The sequence below is a fragment of the Carcharhinus amblyrhynchos genome, chromosome 10, assembly GCF_965287045.1.
Source record: "Carcharhinus amblyrhynchos chromosome 10, sCarAmb.v2.hapA, whole genome shotgun sequence".
NCBI lineage: Eukaryota > Metazoa > Chordata > Chondrichthyes > Carcharhiniformes > Carcharhinidae > Carcharhinus > Carcharhinus amblyrhynchos.
The window spans coordinates 67715089-67729069 of record NC_137333.1 but is presented as its reverse complement, the minus strand read 5'-3'; the positions used below and the strand labels follow the sequence as shown (position 1 = coordinate 67729069).

The 13981-nt window shown below is 39.1% G+C and overlaps 2 protein-coding genes across 5 annotated transcripts in view; one reads left to right on the top strand and one right to left on the bottom strand.

The window, feature by feature from the left end:
• Positions 1-13981, top strand: part of LOC145349023 (queuine/queuosine transporter SLC35F2-like) — a 50072-nt gene that overhangs the window by 18311 nt on the left and 17780 nt on the right. For 2 of the 3 annotated variants that reach the window (XM_080197252.1, XM_080197251.1), the window contains exons 5-6: positions 4708-4854; positions 8150-8202. In XM_080197252.1, the coding sequence (XP_080053378.1) occupies positions 4708-4854; positions 8150-8202 (200 nt within the window). Of the gene's footprint in view, positions 1-4707; positions 4865-8149; positions 8203-13021; positions 13177-13981 lie in introns of all 3 variants that reach the window. The other variant, XM_080197250.1, reaches the window with a different exon arrangement.
• kbtbd3 (kelch repeat and BTB (POZ) domain containing 3) overlaps positions 2670-13981 on the bottom strand; it is a 151062-nt gene continuing 139750 nt past the window's right edge. The window contains exon 7 of one of the 2 annotated variants that reach the window (XM_080197242.1): positions 2670-4305. In XM_080197242.1, coding sequence (XP_080053368.1) covers positions 4199-4305 — 107 coding nt within the window. In that variant the 3' untranslated portion in view covers positions 2670-4198. The remainder of the gene's footprint in view (positions 4306-13981) is intronic. The other variant, XM_080197246.1, reaches the window with a different exon arrangement.

Here is a 13981-nt window from a genome sequence, read left to right as displayed (position 1 = left end):
ACCTCTCAGCCCAGCTCTGCAGCTTATCTATGTCCCTCTGCAAACTGTAACATCCATCCTCACTGTCTACAATTCCTCCAACCTTGGTGTCATCATCTAATTTACTAATCCATCCTTCTACACCCTCATCTAGGTCATTTATACAAATGACAAACAGCAGTGGCCCCAAAACAGATCCTTGAGGTACACCACTTGTAACTGCACTCCAGGTTTAATATTTTCCATCAACTACCACCCTCTGTTTTCTATCAGCTAGCCAATTCCTGATCCAAACTGCTAAATCACCATCAATCCCATGCATCTGCATTTTCTGCAATAGCCTACCTGGGGAACCTTATCAAACGCTTTGCTAAAATCCATATACACCACGTCAACTGCCTTACCCTTATCCACCTCTTTGGTCACCTTCTCAAAAAACTTGATAAGGTTTGTGAGGCATGACCTACCCTTCACAAAGCCGTGTTGACTATCTCTAATCAATTTATTTCCCTCTAGATGATTATAAATCCTATCCCTTATAATTCTTTCCAAAACTTTGCCTACAACAGAAGTAAGGCTCACTGGTCTATAATTCCCAGGATGGTTTCTACTCCCCTTCTTGAACAAGGGGACAATATTTGCTATCCTCCAGTCTTCCGGCACTATACCTGAAGCCAATGACGACATGAAGATCAAAGCCAAAGGCCCTGCAATCTCCTCCCTAGCCTCCCAGAGAATCCTAGGGTAAATCCCATCCGGCCCAGGGGACTTATCTATTTTCACACTCTCAAGAATTGCCAACATCTCCTCCTTATGTACCTTAATCTCATCTAGTCTACTACCTGGTATCGCAGTATTCTCCTCGACTACACTGACTTTCTCCTACGTCAATACTGTCGAAAAATACTCATTCAGTGCCTCTCCTATCTCTTCAGGTTCCACGCACAACTTCCCACTGCTGTCTCTGACTGGCCCTAATCTTGCCCTAACCAATCTTTTATCCTTAACATACCTATAGAAAGCTTTAGGATTTTCCTTGATCCTATCCGCCAAAGTCATCTCATGTCCTCTTCTGGCTCTTCTTAACTCTCTCTTTAACTCCTTCCTGGCTATTTCATAACTCTCCAGTGCCCTAACTGAGCCTGGGTGGAGTTAGGGATATAGCAGATAGAAAACAGCTTTCAGTTCTGGTTGGACTTCGTTTTGAAGTCAGAGGTGATCTACAAGCTGTTCTCATTCCACAAAATCTCTGAGATAATAATTGATAATATTAATTTATTGCTGTATTATCTTTTTATAACAGTACAAAATTCAGGGTGTTTCTGTTTACACTAATTATAGCAAATATATTTATGGTTGCTAACTGTATTTAAAGTCAAATTCTAAGTTTGGAAGAGAATGTTGCTTATTTGGAACTAAAACAGTAATAAGTTAGGAATTAAAGTTGTTTCTTTTAATTTTTTTAACTATTGTTCAACTGTTAATAGTTAAGATGCTTCACTTTATTCAAGTTATACTGTATTGTTAAATAAAGTTTTTTTAAAAATCCCTAATTTGTCAGCAGAATTACTTCTGAATGTAGGTTCCCACCCTACATTTATGCCAACATAGAAAAATTGTTGGGGTCTAGTCAGACTTTCTAAAGTAATTTGGGATTCTGGCCCAGGACTTTAACATAAGTAATTGCAAACTCTTTTTTTCTTGAATGCTATGCTAGGTAGAGTGCAATAGGGCTACTTTCTCATCCTTGACCTTATCTTGCTTTCTTAAGTTGTAATAAACCAGTGCCCTCTTGAAATAGGATGCCAAGAGCTTCAAAAATGTTTCAAATGTGGCTTCATAAAAGTTAGAATAATTTGTTTCAAATTATCATCAGATTTGAAGGAGCAGATGCAAATTTTGGCCATAACTGATATCTTCTGTGCAAGAACATGCTGTCCTCAACTTTACAACATTTGAGTTATGATGTACAGCACTTACAACATTTATACATTATGACACCCATGCCAGTGAACAAGATTATTCACCTGTGCGCATCAATGTTTTTGCAGCCCATCTCCCTGACTCAGGACACTTATACATAGTGAATCTTCATCTTTCCAAACTTTTCTTAAAATGTTCTTAATAATTTTCTTAATAATGACATTTTTGATAATATTAATTTATTACTACAGTACTTTTTCATAACTGATTGAGTACCAAATTCTGTGTTTTTTTGGTGAAAGTAGGGTATCAGGCCTTGGTTCAGGAGCCAATCCCCAATTTATAACATTGTTCTTGTGGGAAAATTGCTTCTGTTGACCTCAGGCTGGATTTTCCAGTTTTGGAGTGAGCACGGCTGGAAAATCCCACCCAGAATTTTCAGGAACTAATTGTGTCCGAGGACTGCCTATACAGGAATTTTTAAAAAATCGGCTGAAGCTGAGATAAAAGAGATGTAAACTGGGTAGTGATGAAGTTTCATTTGATAAAAGATTGTATGGTTTCCATAATGAGAAATATTGTAAGAAGCGCATCAAAGAAGGGTTGGTCTGCTCAGCAGTCCAGGGCACTGCACCCCACACCACCTACAACCACCCCTCCCCCCCATTAGGAGAACCATGTCTGGAAAAGGTGGTGGCTATTATTGCAAACATCTCATTCGTGGTTCATCTGTTTCAGAATATATCTTTTAATTTTAGAGTATAACTTATAGTTTTAAGTATTAAAATTTTAATCATAGAAAATGCAGAATGAATAAACTGGGAGGTTATTACACTCAAAAGTCAGACTAGGAGATGTAGAGCTATAAAACAATAGGTGGAGAAAGTTAAACAATGCATGTCCTAATTAAAATAGAAACTGAAAATGGAAACAGTAAAGGAAATCATAGAAAGGAAACTTTTCCTGTTTCCAAAATAAAACTGAACTTGAAATTTGGAAATTAAAACTGCTGAGCAAACGGTAAGGCAGTTGAAGCTAGATAAAGGAATGCAGAGTCATCCAATTTCCCAGTTTGGACCTGGTGTGGTTTGCAGTTCTCTCAGAGATTGCCTAAGTAAATGATAGTTAGCTAGGCACAGCAAGCAGTGTAAAAAACTAACTTCAGCATTCACCATGTGGAACGTGAGTGAGACTTAACTCAGTTTGAATTTTGTGAGGGCATGTAAGATGGAAGGTTGTCTGGTTTGAAACTAGTGACAGAATCTACAGTGATCCCCATAGAGTTTTATGACAAAAAATAGCAACCAGTAGATTAGTGTGGAAGTATTTGAAAGGTAACCAGAGCAAACAGGGACTAAGATATCATAGCCAAGATGATAAATAAAAGTCTTACCTCTGAAATTAGCTGGAGCTGAGGAGAATTCTCCAGATGTCTGTGGTATGCTGTGGTGCCAGCAGAAGTAACTCTAAGATTGATGTGTCTTGTAAATGTATTCATGAGGAAAGTAAGAGGTAATCCTCAGTGGCTAACATATATGTGCAGTAATATATTGTTTAATCTGGGAATTAGGTGAATGTTTCTTCCTTGAATGCTTTTTTTAAGGTCATTACAGTGTCCTTATGTGGCCGGCTTGTGATTATCCCTTCTCCTTTAGTTTAATAAGGCATTTTAGGTGGAAATGTTGTGTAGTATACAGTTTACAAAAAGATCTTGGATCATTTAATATTACTGCAAGACGACATCTGATGCTACAACGTGACCATGATGTACTCATGCACCTAAAGCTCTGCTCTAAGATATCAATATTTTGTTCCATTACCACATATTAGACATAGTAGCCTTATCATAGCTAAGCTTAGTTCTGCATTTAGTTCTTGCAAGTGTTACTAACCATGACTGAAGAGAGCAATGTCTTGGAAACCATTCTTCCAATCTTCCCTCTTGTTCAAATAAGCCAGGCTGGGAAGATTCCATCAACAACTAGCTGGTCCTTCGGGTATCATAACTTGGGAGTGAATCAAAGTAACTGCTGCTTATTTGGGTCCATTCGAAAGTCTGATGGCAGCAGGGAAGAAACTGTTCATGAGCCAGTTGGTATGTCTTCTCAGACTTTTGTATCATTTTTCTGATGGAAGGAGGTGGAAGAGAGTATATCCAGGGTGTGTGGGGTCCTTAGTTATGCTGGTTGCTTTTCTGAAGCAGCGTGAAGTATAGAAAGAGTCAGTGGATGGGAGGTTGGTTTGTATGATGGACTGTGCTACGTTCACAACCCTTTGCAGTTTCTTGCAGTCTTAGTCAGAGCAGAAGCCATACCAAGCTGTACGTTGTCACACCATGCTGGGGAAAAGGACAGACTACATGCTGTTTCCTGATCCCTTTCATATCTTGGTAATATAAAAAACCTAGAGCACAAAATAACCATTTAGCAAATCAAATATAGTGCATCCAGAATTGGTGTGTCATTACAATATCATAAACTTGCCTTTCATTCTTCAGGGAACATTAGTTTCCTCCTCTAATTTCTCTGATAGTGTAATGAATGTCCCTAAACGTTTCAATACCACTTCTTACCAGGTTGTGAATCAGCTTCTTTCCAAAACTACTGGTTGATTGATTCTGAATCAATTACTTTCTATGGATATTTGTGTTATATATTTACCAACATTCTTCAAACATTTTTATCTGCTCAAATAAGAAAGTTGCTGTGTAGTCTCAAAATACAGTTCTGAATTATTAAAACAAAAGCAATATTATTGATGCTTTGAATTTTTCATAAGTGGATTTGGTGTTTTATTTTTAAATAGGTAACAACAAGTTGCTGGGAGACCTTTTTGTCCTGGGAGGTGCTATACTTTATGGAATTTCTAATGTGTGTGAAGAATTTATTGTGAAAAACTTTAGCAGAGAAGAGTTCCTGGGAATGCTTGGTTTATTTGCAACCTTCTTTAGCGGTATACAGTTGTAAGGCAATGATTTTTTTCTACATTGTTACTTTCTGACTTGTGTTGAAATTGGGGAGGGGGTGGTATGGGAAATGGGAATTGTGGCAGGGCACTATGTGCAGAGGTAGCACAAAGGCTGCCGGGTGCGGAGGGAGTGCTGGATAGAAAGGCCCGCCTCATTGCTGTGGGACTTTGTCCCGGCTGTGAAAAAAACAGTTCCCCAGCACTCATCCCTCACACTCCCACTACCCACCTCCCTCCACACAATCCCCATTCCTTACTTATCCTAATTCATGCCACTTCATGCCCCTACTCACTCCCATGGCCCTTCATACCTTCTATGTTAACCTATGCCCCTACACCTGCCACCATTGCAGTCCTTAGCCCCACGCCAAATTAGTGCCAACTCATGCCCACCCATGCACCCTCCCCATCCCCCAACCCTTACAGCATCCTTTACAATTTTACTTTGGGGAGACTTCAGGAACCACGTTCAGATAAAATGAAGTCTTTAAATGTCGATTGGTGAATTCACTATTTTAAAAACTCTCATATAAAACCGCGCAGTTTACTACATTTAACTTCCCTAAGCATATAGTCCCTTGTAACAACAAACAATTATATACATATTCCCACTTCCAAGACTTTATAAACACTGTTCATCAAACTGTAAACTGTCAGGCACCTCACTGTGAAAATTAATAATTGTGAAATCAGGCTTGCAGCTCTAACCCTCAGGTTAGTGGACAGAATGAAAATTGATTTTTATAAACAGCAGACAAAATTTGAAATTTAAACTCCTTGACATTTAACATTCCAGTGAATATTTTCTGTATTCATTCATGGGATGTGGACATTGTTGGCCAGGCCAACATTTATTGCCAGTTGACAGTTCCAATTAGTTTATCCACTTTTTGCAATATCTTTGACTATCCCAAAAGGCACCTTACTTCTTTCATAAGGTATTTTGTCTCTCCCACAGGTGCTCTGGGACCATATTCTAATGGTTCACTACCTCTTTAAATAACTCTGCTATCTTTAGACTTTCTCCTACCAGGTCTAAAGTATACAAGTCATGTTTTGGAAAACTCACCACCCAAAATAAAATCAGACTGAAGGCAGCTGCACTTTAATATGTACAGTCGCCTCTGTGAACCATGGATGTGTAAAGTGCGACCCACCTCTGCCTCTCCCACCCTGCTTGTCCAACCTCCTTCCCCTGTTTCAAAAATGGTGGGGACTATGTTCAGCAGTGAAACTCTGCCTCCGGGCATCCACAGCCATTTCTACTGAGATGGAGAGTGTCTGTGTGAAAATTCAGGCTAATATTTTCCACAGTGAACTTTCAAAACAGCTCCTGTGATAGATTCATCTTCAATGTTTACACTTACTCAACCAGCAACACACACAATGGGAAGAAAAACACATTAATCAAAAATACATTTTGATTTGGCTCTAAGATGCCTTCCTCGTCAATGCAATAAACTGGGTATTTAGCTATTCAGTCGTGTGAAACCTTTGTTTAGCATTTATTATTAAGAGAAACTTGTTTCTTCAGGAGAACTATAGTATCCTGTAATGTACAACTGGCATGAATCGCCATCAGACAAACTGGCTACTGTGCCAGATTCTCTGACCTTGCCCACAGCTGGGATTCTCCAGTCCCGCTGCTGTGAACAGAGATTTGGCTGAGTGCCAAATTGTCTGTTCTCACTGGCAGCAGTGGCAGGGTTTGAACGGCCAGAGAATTCTGGCCACTGTCGTGTCTAGTCAGAACCCACATAAACTTATCTCAATTCAATCAGGTTTAGTAATAACATGAAAGAATCATGGTCAAGTACCACTCATAAGAAGCAACTTAAAATGTAAGTTGTTTCTTGTTAGCCTGAAAAATAAGCACAGCTCCATATCTTTGAATGGGTTAACAATGAGTGTCAGTCCTACTGATTGCAAAAGTCACTCTAATAATTCCTTCATTGTGACAGTTCAGCATAAACAATGCAAATATATAACTATTAATACAATATTTCAATATTAGTATTTTAGTTCATATATTTTGATGAAGAATTGCCAGCATTAATTGAGCAATGGAGTCTGAGATGAATTTTATAGATGCGTAAAGCACAATGACAAATCTCTTGATCTGACTGTTTTGGGGAGACGCTGGCCTACTGGTATTATCACTCAACTATTAACAGTAAAACTCAACTAATGCTCTGGTGACCCAGGTTCAAATCCCACCACGGCAGATAGAGGAATTTGAATTCAATTAAAAAAATCTGGAATTAAGAACCTACTGATGACCATGAAAATATTGTCGATTGTCAGAAAAACCCAACTGGTTCACTAATGTCCTTTAGGAAAGGAAATCTGCCATCTTTACCTGGTCTGGCCTACATGTGACTCCAGAGCCACAGCAATGTGGTTGACTCTGTGAAATGGTCTAGTAAGCCATTCAGTTCAAAGGTAATTAGGGATGGGCAACAAATGCTATCCCAGCCACTGATGGCCACATCCCAGGAAAGAATAAGAAAATACTGTCTTACATTCTATAATAAATATAATTTAGGTGGGAGTGAATCTGGTTCTGGTTCATTATGCTGATTTAGGTTTGAATTATTTAATAATATCAGTGAGAATTAACCTGAAGGATGTCGGTAACCAAAATGAATGATGTCAGACATGGAGTTATATGGCATTACTACGACTACAATAGGAGCATTTTTTTTGATAGCACAGTTCACTAACATATGTTTATGCACTTAAGTTTCTACAATATATAACTATAGCATATTCAGTTTAGTGTATTTATCCTTAGTGTCCCATGTAGGCTTACATCAACACTGCAATGAAGTTACTGTGCAAATCCCCTAGTTGCCACACTCTTGTGCCTATTCGGGTACACTGAGGAAGAATTTTAGCGTGGCCAACACACCTAACCAGCATGTCTTTTGGACTGTGGGAGGAAATCGGAGCACCCAGAGGAAACCCACGCAGACACGAGGAGTACATGCAGACTCAGCACAGACAGTGACCCAAGCCAGGAACCAAGCCCGGGTCCCTAGAGCTGTGAAGCAGCAGTGCTGCCACTATGCCGCCCAGCAATTCACTTTAAAATTGTAATAATATGCTATCATTACCATGTGTGGAATAAAATCAATAGAGGAGGTATGGAAAGAAATAATCAAGAATATGGTAGGAAAAACAGAATGAAACAGATTGCTTGTGAAAAAAGTACTATGAATGATATTATATCTTTAGTACTAATCTTAAAATTCAGACTTTTTATTTTCTTCTGTTGTAGAAGCATTCTGGAACATAATGCAATTGCAAACATTAACTGGAACTGGCAAGTTGGTAAGTATCTACTCAATAACAACAGCTTACAATTATGTAGTGCTTTTAATACAGTTAAAGGTCCCAACGCATTTAAGATCAACATAAAATATTTTTTGACACTGAGCCAAAGAAAGATATCAGGATAGATGATCAAAAGCTTGTCTGAGAGAAAAAGTTTTAACGAGGATGTTAAAGGTAGAGAGATGGAAAAGTTTTGGGAGGTAAATCTAGACCTTAAGGCCAAGGCAGCTGAAGGTGTGTCTGCTAATGTTGGAGCGATTAAAATCCAGGGATGTGCAAGAAGCCAGAATTGGAGGAATGCAGAGATCTTTAAGGCTTGTAGAGCTGGAGGTGATCCCAGAGGTAGGGAGGGCTGAGGCCTTGGTGGAATTTGAAAACAACTAAGGAAAACCAGCAAAACGTGGAAATGAATGCATCAACAATCAAGACTTGATGTTACAAATATAATAAAAAAGCCAAAACCAAAGACTTTGTGTCTGAAATAAAAGCAAAATAGTGTGGATACTGGAAACTGAAACAAAAACAGAAAATGCTGGAAAATCTCAGCATCTGTGGGGAAAAATAGAGCCAATGTTTCAAGGCTAGATGACAAAGGGTCATCTAGACTTGAAATGTTGGCTCTATTGTCTCTCCACAGATGCTGTCAGACCTGCTGAGATTTTTCAGCATTTTCTGTTTTTGTTTTGTATCTGAATGATACAAATTGAGGTAAATAAATATGATCTGATAACCAGAGACATGGCTGTAGGATAACGAGATTTGGATCCCAAATACTGAGGAATATGTGACATTCAAGAAGAATAGGAACCTAGATGAAGATGTAGGGATAGCAGTGGCAGAAATGGCAGTGTTAATCCAGGATGGCTTTCTTAGAGATGACCTTGGTTCAGGAGATCAGGATGTAGAATTTCTTTGGGTGGCGATGAGGAAGAGCAGAGGAAAGAAGTCATAAGTGGGAATGGTCTACCAGTCCCTAACAGTAACCACAATGTAGGACAAAGTATATAAGAAGAAATATTGAGTACTTGTGATAAAGGGATGGCAATAATCATGGCTGACTTTAATCTACATATAAACCAGAAGAATCAGATAATTGTAGTCTGGATGATGAGTTCATAGAATGCTTTTGAGATTGTTTCTTAAAACAGCCCATTCTGGAACTAACTTGGTATTATGTAATGTGATAGGGTTAATTCATTATCTCAGAGTAAAGATAATCCTAGGTAACAGCAACCACAATATGATTGAATTTTACATCCAAGAAGAAGAGTGAGTCCAAGACTAGTATTTTAAACGTAAGGGCAACTATAAAAACATGAAAGCTGAGCTAGCTGAAGTGAACTGGGTTACTGTAAGATCAATGGAGAAGCTGTGGCAGATATTTAAGGCAGATAGAATAATAGAAATATATTTCTCTCGGGGAGGTTGATGGGGTAGTGATATTGTCCAGTGGCCCATGTTTAAATCCCACTGTAGCAGATAGTGAAATTTGAATTCAATACATATCTGGAATTAAGTCTAATGATGACCCATGAAATCCATCTGGTTCACTATTGTCCTTTAGGTATAGCATGTAATCAAGAAGGCTAATTGAATGCCATCCTTTATTACAAGTGGAATTGAATATAAAAGAAAGGATGTTAAGCTTCAGTTATCAGCTATATACAGCATTGGTGAGACCACATGTCGAATATTATGTGCAATTTAGGTCTCTTTATTTAAAGAAGGATGTAAATGTGCTGGAGGTGATTCAGAGGAGGTTTACGAGCTTGATATCTGGAATAAGCAGGTTGTCTTATGAAGATAGGTTGGACAGGCTGGGCTTGTTTCCACTGGAATTTAGAAGAGCGAAGGGTGACTTGATTGCAGTATTTAAGTTCCTGAATGATCTTGACAAGGTGAACGTGAAAAGGATAGTTCCTCTTGTGGGTGAGTCTGGAATTAGGGAACATTTAAAATTAGAAGTTGCCTTTATAGGACAGAGATGAGGAGAATTTCATTCTCTCAGAGGATTGTGCAGGTTTGGAACTCTCTCCCTCAGATGGCAGTGGAAGTGGAGTCATTTAATATTTCTAAGGCAGAGGAAGACAGGTTTTGTTAGGCAAAAGAAGCAAAGGTTATTGGGGCAGGTGGGAACATGGAAATCAAAACACAAACAAATCAGCCATGACCTTACTGAATGATGGAACAGGCTCGAATGGCCAAAAGGCCTAGTTCTGCTTCTAATTCATATGTTCATAAAACCCTTTGCCTAGAGTAGGCAGAGTGTGTTTCCGCCAAATGGAATCAGAGTGTAAAATTCCTATCAAGATTACCGTTACTTATCCTGCTATAATGTCATTATCACAATAAATTCCATAAATTTGTATAGCTCAATTAGGGTGTCTCCAACGTCCCACTTCTAGTACGACAGCAACAACACTTTAAGAGATACTGCTGCTTTCCTAAGTGCCAAGATGCACTAAATGTTTTTCGCTGAGCACTCCAGGTAGAGCAATATCATCAGTAGCAATATGGATGCAACCACGGAGACATTTATGTTCTAGGAATTATCAAGTTAAGGACATTTGCCTGACAAAACAGGCCAACGGTGTGATTTTCCCATCACTGGACTATACAGAATTTCCCCAGTGATTAGAGAGATCTAACAATCACAGCCAAAAGTATATGGTTAGATTTCAGTTTGGGGTTCATTCCATAATAAAGAAAGGACAGATTTCATAGAATTGACAGCCTTGTATGACAGGACAGAACTATTTCTTGACCCAGTTCAAGAAATAAATGGAATGCATGTCCTTCAATCACTTTTTACCTTCTACGAGCTAATTGTTACAAGAACACACAAGAAATTGAAGCAAGAGTGGGCTTCCCAGCCCTTCAAGCCTGCCCCGCCATTCAATATGATCATGGCTGATCTGTGCTGGCCTCAACTCCTTTTCTGCACCATTTCCCCGTAGCCCTCTAATCCTCAATCTCTCAAATATTTATCCACCTCCACTTTGAATACTTCTAATAATGAAGCTCTAACCGTCCTTTGGGGCGGAGGATTCCAGAGATTTACCACCCTCTTTGAGAAGAAATTTCTACTTGTCGCCTGCCTGTGATCAACATTCTTTAAATAATTGGTTCTTATTTTGGAAAAGTGATTGTTGCACTTGAGTGACAACATTTAGATTCCTGATGTGTCATATCCCTGTTGGCAGCTTGTAAACAACAATCAATTTGATAACTTGTCTCATTAATAGCTAACCACCCCACATTTATTGATTCATACACTGGTTAGGGTGTTTGGCAAGCCTTTTTTGCTGTGAATGCAGAACCAAAGCCAGTTGGATATTTAAAAGAGAAAGCTTCAAGGATTGAGTGGTTATAAATATTGGATGAGAGCTGAATTCATCCTGTCAAGCAAGATGATCTACTTATGTGGGGTGGCATGGCATTTGTAATGCAAAAGATAAGTTTAATTGATTGAATTTGTTGAGTCTAATAATTATCTGGAAAGTAGCATTAAATAAATAGAACACCAGGTACCATGGATGTAAAAATGCACTGTTTGATCTTGATGCTTCCTTTGGTGGAGCAATAAGGGGATAATGGCTGAAAAATCAATATGAGGAACCTTAAACATGGTGTTTTGCATTGGTAAATGTAATGCATAACAATGGTAATTTCATGAGCCTTATCTACTGGCGATGTATATAGGAAATTCACAGCATATTGCCCAAGATGTCCTTTATTTTTATTCTTTCATGTGATGTGGCATCACTGGCTCAACCAGCATTTTTATCGCCTGTCCCTAAATGCCCATCAGAAGATGCTTCTGCCCATGGTGCAGGTATACCTACAGTGCTGTTAGAGAGGAAGCTCCAGGATTTTGACCCAACAACAGTGAAGGAATGGCAATGTATTTCCAACTCAGGATGGTGTGTGATTTGGAGGGGAACTTGCTGCTGGTGGTGTTCCCATGCAGTTGCTGCCCTTGTCATTCAAGGTGGTAGAGATTGCAGGTTTAGAAAGTGCTGTCAAAGACGTCTTGGTAAGTTGCTGCAGCGATGAAGTGATGATGGTACACATTGTTGCCACTGTGCAACAGTAGCTGGAGGGAGTGAATGTTGAAGGTAATGGATGGGGTCCCAATCAAAGGGGGCTACTTTGTACTGTACTGGTGTCAAGCTTCTTGAGTGTTGTTGGAACTGCATTCAACCAGGCATGTCGACAGTAATTCATCACATTCCTGACCTGCGCCTAATTGTAGATGGTGCACAGGGCTTTGTGGAATTAGGAGGTGTGACTGGCTGCAAATTCCTCAGCCTGTTTTTGTAGCCACAGTATTTATATGGCTAGGTCAGTTCAATTTCTAATAAATGGTAACCCCCAGGATGTTGATAGTGGGGGATGCAGTGATGATAATGCCATTGACCGCCATGGGGAGATGGTTGGATTCTCTCGTTTTGGCCATTAACTGTCTGAAATCACAACTAAATTTCTGATGTGATTATGCAAAAATTGGTGTTAAAAGTGTTTTGTACATTCCCTACAAGGCCAGCAGTATTTTGTCATGTATAAAGACTGCTATAATGTTGAGTCATTTCAATTTGAACCATTGAATAATATCATCTGGTTGAAACTGTAATGATACACAGGCTCTCACCAACTTTGCTAATAAGAAGACATATTAATGGTAGTTTTGAAATGAGGAAGAATGTGGAAAATTGGGAAAGACTCCATCAAAAAGCTGTTACATGATTGCATCTAGTCTGACTACACATTATGACAGTTTCAAGATTAGATTTCAATACCCTCTTTCCCTTTACAGTACTATTGTTCACTGCATTTGCTGTTTGCATGTTTGGCTGGTATAGCTTCCTGCCAGTTGTGATTAAGCTCAGCAATGCTACATCGGTCAATCTTGCAATCCTGACTGCCGACCTCTACAGCCTCTTCCTAGGGATTTTCCTGTTCCATTACAAGGTAAGTAACCATCCAAAATGCAACTCAATCAGTAAATTCATTGGTGGACTTAGGAGAGTATTCTGCATTTAATTTTCTTTCATTTTGGTTGTATTACATATTCCTCTATTATTCGTACCTTGGAGATTCTCTTGATTTGGTCTTTCTCAGATATGTGTCAGTTGTGCTCGGAGGTTAGCTGTTGCAGTGTTTTGATTGATCTTAGCTGGCCACTAGCAGATCCACTGATAACTTCTTCTGTGAGCTTTTGCACTTTTCTACAAGGACCCGTCCTCTGCAAGCAAAAGGAACATGTCCAGGCTCTGCACCTCCTTTGAATTAAACAGGAGCCTGTGGGGGAGTCGGGGCGGGGGGGGGGGGGGGGGGGGAACAGTTCCCTAGTGCATTCTCTATGGCAACGCCTCAACCAACCAAAATTGACTTTGCCAACTAATTAGCATTCTTTTTTCATGTGGAATAAATTGTTACTTCCTTTGAAATTTGGCATTTTTACATCTGTCCTAATAAGGACAAGATAAAAATGTCTTTTTACCAGCAATTTCAGGTGAGTTGTTATTTGAGTGTTCCATGTACAGATTTGTTCATGAGGCTTTATGATCTCACCCATGCACCCACCACCATGCAAGAAGGCATAATGGTAGCAATGACTGTTAACCTGGTGTTGTGAGAGTTCTTAAAGAAGGTCTAAGTAACAAATAAGCTGATAAAATAGTTTTTTTATTATTTTCCTCAAAATGAATTTTCAAGAGTGGTTATGAAGTTTATTTCCTTCAATGCTGTTTTGCTTAAAAATGTTCTCTTCAGT